This window comes from Bombyx mandarina, chromosome 13, assembly GCF_030267445.1.
Source record: "Bombyx mandarina strain Sakado chromosome 13, ASM3026744v2".
Classification (NCBI taxonomy): Eukaryota; Metazoa; Arthropoda; class Insecta; order Lepidoptera; family Bombycidae; genus Bombyx; species Bombyx mandarina.
The window spans coordinates 5,196,798-5,205,292 of record NC_143220.1 but is presented as its reverse complement, the minus strand read 5'-3'; the positions used below and the strand labels follow the sequence as shown (position 1 = coordinate 5,205,292).

General features: G+C 37.7%; 1 protein-coding gene across 1 annotated transcript in view; it reads right to left on the bottom strand.

The window, feature by feature from the left end:
• Positions 1–3,169: 3,169 nt before the first annotated feature.
• The window catches only part of arr (low-density lipoprotein receptor-related protein 6), a 28,663-nt gene continuing 23,337 nt past the window's right edge, over positions 3,170–8,495 (bottom strand). Inside the window, exon 24 of the mRNA XM_089732432.1 lies at positions 3,170–8,092. Within this exon, the coding sequence (XP_089588558.1) occupies positions 7,870–8,092 (223 nt within the window). The 3' untranslated portion in view covers positions 3,170–7,869. The remainder of the gene's footprint in view (positions 8,093–8,495) is intronic.

The following is an 8,495-nucleotide window of genomic DNA, read 5'->3' as shown; positions in this document are numbered from 1 at the left end:
AGTTGCTTAATTTTCATTCTGATGTCAATTAATGAGTTTAGTATTTTATACGTTTACTATTGGTAACAAGTTTTTTTTCTAAGAAATTTTATTAGTACAAATTTATCTTCAACACTGCCTACTGTCTAGCAATTAACTTAGAAACCACCCACGTGACTTTACAAGACACGTCCTTACGGATCCATCAGATCCAATAACCTTTGCATTAGACGCCTTCAGCTCTAACACTAGGAGCAGGCTTAGGGAACCCGGTAACCGTACTCGTCGAACTCGACAAAGAGTTCGCCGTGCAACCTAACCCATGAATCAGCTCGCTGAGTTTCTCGCCGGATCTTCTCAGCGGGTCGCGATTAGTCGATCCGGTAGTAGATTCATTCGCGAAGCAGCTGCTCTTGAGTTGTTAGGTCTCCTTCGGAGGCGCTCGAGTAGCTGTTAGCAAATCCCACCCCTTCTGGCTGAGCCTTTGCTCGCCCACCTGTCCTGGTGAAACTGGAAAGGCCTCCGGGGCACCAGTAATCCTTCAATCATAAAAAAAAAGAACTTTACAAGAGAACTTGCTAAATGAATGTTTCTTTTTCACTATACTGTATTTTGTACTTTTCTATATTTAACCGTACATCAGGGCGAAGAGTAAATTATATGGAACGAATGATTTCCCCCGTCCGTTTAACGAACGAGTAATAATATGTTCCATTCGGTCTTTTTATGTGAATGTGAGTCGATTGATGCAATGAAATGGTTCGTTTCTTCAAATGACCCATAGTGTGATTGTCACCGAGAATTCGTATAATCTAAGTAATACATTTCTTTTTCTTGAAAGGTTTTTTGTTGAAATGTTCATATTAGAGTTTTATAGTCTTTATATTCTTTGATGGTAGGACTTTAGGTGGTAAGTCTTTTCTTGTGAGTCCGCATGGGTAGGTACCACCACCCTGCCTATTTCTGCCGTGAAGCAGTAATGCTTCGGTTTGAAGGGTGGGGCAGCCGCTGTAACTATACTTGAGACCTTAGAACTTATATCTCAAGGTGGGTGGGCATTTACGTCACAGATGTCTATGGGTTCCAGTAACCACTTAACACCAGGCGGGCTGTGATCTCGTTCACCCATCTAAGCAATATAAAATAAATAAAAAATCTCTCCCTTTCATCCAAATGCATTAAATTATTTTAACTCTAAATCAATTTTCTCAAAAAGTTGGACATTACTTTCGAGTTAAATCCGCAAGTATCAAAATACATAAACTGCAAATAATCTTGTACTTAAATCCTTTAAAGTACTTTGCCGATACGATGAACGAGAGATAACAGAAAATACCTTTTTTTCATTCCTACCAAAGCTGATAGCCTTGAGAGGCTATGTCAACGACAGTCATCGTAACCCTAATAAGTAGGTGAGCCACAGATAACCCCCCTGTGAGGTGAGCTCACGGTGCTGACAAACCTGACGACGTGGCTAATACTAACCCTAGCAATAGCAATGTTTCGCAGAACGCAACCCACTGAGAAGATCCGGCGAGAAACTCAGTAGGCTGTGTCTGTGGCTTCATTTACGCAGAGCCCTTCGTTGCAAGCGACGGGTTCAACGACAGCAATGACCGGTGCTTGAAAAACCTAAAAGCAACGTTAGTAGATCAGGAGGATCCGAAATGACGGAAATTACCTAGGCACGGGTTTCATTATATATAACAAACCGCTCATAGATACTTCAGCCGGTCGTCGTCCTCGTCGGACCCGTCGCTTGCGACGAAAGGCTCGACGAGTAAATTAACCCTCAGACACAGCCCACTGAGTTTCTCGCCGGATCTTCTCAGTGGGTCGCGTTTCCGATCCGGTGGTAGATTCTGCGAAGCACGGCTCTTGTTAGGGTTCGTGTTAGCAACGTCATCAGGTTTGAGCCCCGTGAGCTCACCTACTAGTTAAGGCTACGCTGATATAGCCTCTCAAGGCTCTCAGCTTAGGTAGAAAAAAAAAAGATACTTCGGTCTATGGTAGTTTTTAATTGTGATCAACCACAATAAGTTTCTTTAAATTGCTCCTGTTAGTTTTGTACGACTAAGTTGTAGTTAGTACGTGTAGCGTGTACGTTGTAGATGTCTATGGGCCACTTAACACCAGACGGTCCGTGAGCTTCTCAACCCATGTAAGCAATAAAATAAAAGAAAAATACTATTTAAGTAGTTTTTTAAATGATCATACTATTTACCGCTCAACCGGTAATAAGTGCTTATTGGAACATATTGATAGACGGTGTCACCAAATTTGACATACGAAGTGCATTGACATTTCAATGTAATTCTGATGGCCGATACTGTCCCTTCGTATCGGAGCACACGACTACTTCTACAATGAATATTTAACAAAAAAACATATTAAAAAAATAATAATCTAATATTAAAATATCTAAAATCTAAAAAAAAAGACATGCCCGCTGAGTTTCTTGCCAATTCTTCTCAGGACGGAGGCTAGTTCTTGTGAATTGGCGGTAGTTCTTTTGACGTTCAACAAGTATTTTTGAAGTCGTCGTGGCCTAATGGATAAGACGTCCGGTGCATTCGTATGTAGCGATGCACCGGTGTTCGAATCCCGCAGGCGGGTACCATTTTTTCTAATGAAATACGTACTCAACAAATGTTCACGATTGACTTCCACGGTGAAGGAACAACATCGTGTAATAAAAACCAAACCCGCAAAATTATAATTTGCGTAATCACTGGTGGTAGGACCTCTTGTGAGTCCGCACGGGTAGGTACCACCACCCCGTCTATTTCCGCCGTGAAGCAGTAATGCGTTTCGGTTCGAAGGGTGGGGTAGCCGTTGTAACTATACTGAGACCTTAGAACTTATATCTCGAGGTGGGTGGCGCATTTACGTTGTAGATGTCTATGGGCTCCAGTAACCACTTAACACCAGGTGGGCTGTGAGCTCGTCCATCCATCTAAGCAATAAAAATAAATAAATCATAATTTATAAATCTATTATAACGGTTTAATCTCAGCGTCTTTATCGCGGTCAATATAATGTTTCTGACGTTTGAAAATCTAGAAATATGTTTTATGTGGAATATTTTTTTTTTGATTTGATTTGATTTGATTTGACTTCACATCAGAAAAGCAGCTCGAGCCAAAAATACAATATAAAATACCACTACTACCAAAATAAAACACAATACAACAGTTACGTTTTTTATTAATTTTTCCAGTCCTCCTTCACTTAGTAAACGAAAATAAGACAAAGTATCAATAGAAATTGACTTGTATTTAAATTTGTATTTAACCCTTTTAATGTTTAGCATAATTTCACATGTTTAGCAGAAATTTCTAAGGGATTTCAAAAAAAGTACCTTATAAAAACAAAAACAAAACACAAAAATCAGTTCTAACTTCACAGTAAAATAATTTTAAATGGTTATTTATAAATTTTATAAACTTTTTAAAAACTTTAAGCATGCACGCCCTAAGACATGTCCGTACAGGTCGAAATTGCGCACATAGTCGGTATTCTGACGCTCTCCGCTTTATACGCATTCACAGAGTCGATCTATCGACGGTCCGCGCTCAAAGGGTTAAACACAATTACAGATAAATGCAAAAATAATTTCAGCGTCATTCCATCACAACCGTCTCGTAAATTCAGTTTTAATCTGATGCTGCCTAGTTAAAACTTTGGTTTTTTTATGTATTAAATCCAAATAAATGCAATATTGTAAAGTATTTTATGAACTTTTAATCATTTTAGATGAACAAATTAATTTTATATGAAAAGTACAATGGTATATGTAATAGCTTTAATATACACTTAAGTTTTTGGTTTACTTAAATGTGCGTGTTAGCGGCCACCAGAGACAATAGGCACAACGTGAATATTTTCAATCAAATGTCATTTTAGAGCATTGACGGGTTAACTCGCCCACGGCCCACAATACGTTAAGTGGTGGCCAGTGCCATGACGTAACATGAATGTCGCCACTTAACTCGAGATATAAGGTCCTGAGTCTCCATTGTGTGACATGACGAGTTTCCACGCTTCAAACTTACCTTCTGGCTTCCCGGCGTAAACAAGCAGGGCGGTGGTACCTACCCGCGTGAGCTTGTTTGCTTTGATTTTTATTACACGATTATGCCTTCATAGTCGATTTTGCTCTTGAATTGTGCTAAGTATTCCAATAGAAAAAAATGGTATTTATCTAGTGGCGTAGCGCGGGGGAGGCAAGAGGGGACATCATGCCTAGGGCGCAACTCACAAAGGGGCGCCAAATGTTCCGCAAAACCAAAATTACTGTATTTTTTTATTATAATTGATTTCTGCAAAATATATTTTATATTTAGTGCTAGTATAATATAATAAATGTTAATTCGTAAATAAAAAGGAACACTTATAGTCTGAATAGGGCGCGAGTTAAGCTCGCTACGCCACTGTACCTGTCTGCGGGATTTGAACACCGGTTCAAGGTCAACGCTCGATGCGAGTACACCGGGCGTCTTATCCATTAGGCCACGGCGACTTACTAAACGTTCATACATTTTCCACTTATTACACGAAATATTATATGAAATACCAAAAAAAAAAGTTTTTTTTTAATTAATCAAACAATAATCAGACAGTTTCGATATCGACAGTGTAATTCCTGAAGGAGCCGTCCGATTCCGGAGAGGTCCGATTTCAATGAAAATGATGTTTTTGAAATTGACATACTAGTGATATCTCATTATGAATTTTATTTATAAACAGCTATAGTCGAGATCCCATAGAACTAACGAGGTAAACTTAAAAGGGCTATTTAACACTAAACATACCGCAACGGATCGAATTTGCCCATTTTGATTTTTTGCATTGAAAATACACGTATAATCTTATTGCTTTTGCATATTTTAATCCACAGTTATTATAGTTTTTTTAAGCTATTGCAAAGCTTTTATCGTGGGCTCTGAGCGCGGCGACCGAATCAAGAAATTCCGTAACGAAAATAAAACATAACACCCCTACTCCGCCTACCATGTAGTCGCGTTCAACACATTCACACGTTGCGCTTGTGTAGTGTTTGTGAATAAGCGCGCGGCGTGACGTCGCACTGCATGCGCATCATGAAAAGTCTGCCCATCTCTCTCTCGCGCGGCCTAGCTTATGAGTGTGAAGAGGACAGTTAATGTTTTGCTTTTGTTAATGTTTGTAAATAAAGCGTGGTCTTATTTTATTATTGTTTTAATATTAAATTATTATTGTTTAATTATAATTGCATAACTTGATAAAAAATGCTATGCAATAGCTTTACCGCGGCAGTCCCAAGTGCTTTTGCTTTTTTTTGTTTTAGTTTTTGTGTAATACTTGTCGTGTACCGTTATCTACCCGTTATGGTAGAAATAGTTACCAGTAAGTGTTGGTATGATTAGTGTTAAAAAACCCGACTGATACATAATATGGCTCGAAACAATCATAATATTATAGTACATATTCATCTTAAGACTTAACCTAAATAGTTTTACAACAATTTTGTACAATGGAAGTATGTTTTACAATTGACATTATAACTTTTTTGTCTCCTCGAGTCAACAGTTTCACAATCAACACAGAGGGCGCGAGCTCGCAGTCCTTCCGATGTTAAGCGATCACCGCGACTAACAATAATAACATGAAAATATATTTATTCCATCACTTATCTCTTCCCCTTGAACTTTTCTTACTGACTATTCTTAACTACTTCCGTAACATAAGAAACAAACATAATTAACTATAAAAAATATATTCAAAATTAGTTCAAAACGGCTCAGAATGTTTATAATTAACAAATTTATTAGTTAACAACACTCGCACATAAAATATTATACAGTTTCTTTGTCGTGTGTGTGTGTTGTATTTAGCCGCCATGAAATACTAGGAACGATAAACTTTCAAATTCTTTATCGGTTTAAAGTCATTTTAGCGTTATTATTAATTATAAATCGCACCTTTATATAATTGAAGTGGCTTAGCTAAAAATAAAAATAAAATGAGTTTTATATTTTGACTGGCTAACTTTTCTACTTTGACTTATAAAACTATTCTATCAGAGTACAAAATTTAATAAAAAAAAAAATAAAAAAAATTAATCTAGAAAAGGTACAAGAAACACTATCCGTCTGTTTTAAATCTTTAAGGCTAAAATCGAAATTGAAAAATTACAATTCAACAATTACATTTTTGGAGTTTACAACAAAAAAGAAAACAATAATTTTGAATTAAGCCACTTCAATTCTAAAGGTACAATATTGCTTAGACCTGTCTCACTGTATGAGACAGCTCACACACACAGACTTGAGGTCCAAGTCTCGTTAGTACGCGTGAGGTCCGCGGCGCAATCCACCACAGCACACCACAAATATTCCTATGAATCAAATCGATGTTCTAACGTAATTTTCAATTATAAACATTTATTATTAAATGATCACATAAAACTAATAATATAATATTTCAGTTTAATCACGTAAAACATATGTATATTTATATTTATATTTATTTACATTCGTCTAGTGCTTAAGGTAGAGATTAGTTTTGTTTTTAATTCTTAAAACTATACAGGCACGAACATTGTTGCGATAGCACCATTATTAAAATACAATAGTTCTCTCTTCAGTACGGTCCTTGTTCAAATCTTTTGTTTAGTCACAATTTCTAATAACTGTTTTATGAATGATAAAACATTTGCATAAAAAATGAGAAACAAATAATTTAGAGAAATAAAAATTCATTCAATTAAGGTTTTTTTTCTTTTATTACCTTTGTAGGCAGACGAGCATACGGCCCACCTGATGGTGAATGGTTACCGTCGCCCATGGACTTCAGCAATGCCAGGAGCAGAGCTAAGCCGTTGCCTACGAAATACGTTACGTTACGTTAAGACGTTACAATACGTTGTTCTCTTTCGTGTTGACGATTAAAATGCTGATTTGTAGACTATGCAGTAATTCAATAACAATTAATACAAAAATTGGAGCACCGTTAAAATTGATATGCGATTTTCAACTCTACGTTAAAGCAGCAACGGTTCGATTTCAATCGAATCAACTCGATTACGTCTCACGCAACTCAGACGATGTTTTAATTGCATCTACGAAATATGTGGGTAGGAGTAAAATAATTTTCTTTCACATTTCAATTTGTAATAGTTCTCGAATAGTTCACGTCTGTCATCAAACCGACATTCAAATGCGATTTTGCATATAAACTAATGTTTGATATTTTAGTTATTTATAATTTTGACTCGTATTAAGTATTCGTAAACTTAAACAAAATTACTTTTAGGGTTAAATTTCACGTTTAAGTCGACAGGGACCACGGACACATTAAAACATTCAAAACATCGGGAATCATAAATGCGATATTAGTAGTCAACTAGTTTTAATTTCCCCGTTAAATATTCAATGTTGTTCGAAAACAAACAGTAGCTAACTTGTCTGGGGTAACTTTTCCATTATCTCCGATATGAGGCCCCACAATTTGGGCCTTAGGTCCTTCACTAATAGTTCAGATTACAATTTATTTATTTTACATTTACAAACCCAAATGATGATGATTTTGGTAAAAACGTAAATCTATACTAATATATAAATCTACAGTGGTTTTTACGGATGTTCCGTTATAACTACTGAACCATGCATCCGATTGACTTGAAACTTGGTATCCATGTACTAAATACATGTACTTAATGGATAGGCTAATATTTATATGAGTGTTGGACTCCCTACACCAGTTGCGGGGAGGTTAATGATGAGATTGTTTGTGGGGGGTGACAAATAATAATGTTAATTTTAAATGCCCAGCGAAGCGGACGGGTACAGGCAGTATACGTAATAAAATCAAGTATATCCTTGGTGTCTTAACCGATAACTTTGTTCTTCAGTACAGAGCCGGTGCGGGCGAAGGCGGCGGCGCCCTGGCTGCCGGCTCGGGCTCCGAGTCGTTGGCGTCGGTGGAGGCGGGCGTGGGGGGCGGAGGCCTGTTGATGGCGCGGTAGTGTCGGTAGGCCCTCCGGCGCGGAGCTCCCCCGCTGGCCGTGGCGGGGCTGGGGGGAGGGTTGGCTGTGGGGCGCGGGTACCTGGACGATATACTGTCCGATGACCTGGGGAAGTTAGTCTTCATGTTATTCAAATATCAAAGGGTACAATCGCTATAAACTTTACAAGAAACTACGTGAAACCATTTATTTTTATTGCCAGTTGCCCCTGTTCTTTATATATGGGACCACCAAGATGTTAGAAAAAACCGGCTTAATGGAATATTGCCCAACGGTCCGATCTCCGTCCGAGATACGACCCAAGTGGGTGACTCCGTTAAGACACGATGTGTTAGTTGTGCGAGTAGATAAGAGTTTGCAGTTCATCTGGTATTTCGTGGTTATCGAATATAACAACTGTTTCATTTTATATACCGGAATATATATTTGTCATTTAAGTAACAGCTGTGGGCAGAACGGTAGGGATGGAAATTTAAAATATACATCGATGTTTTCTATCTATCTTCAT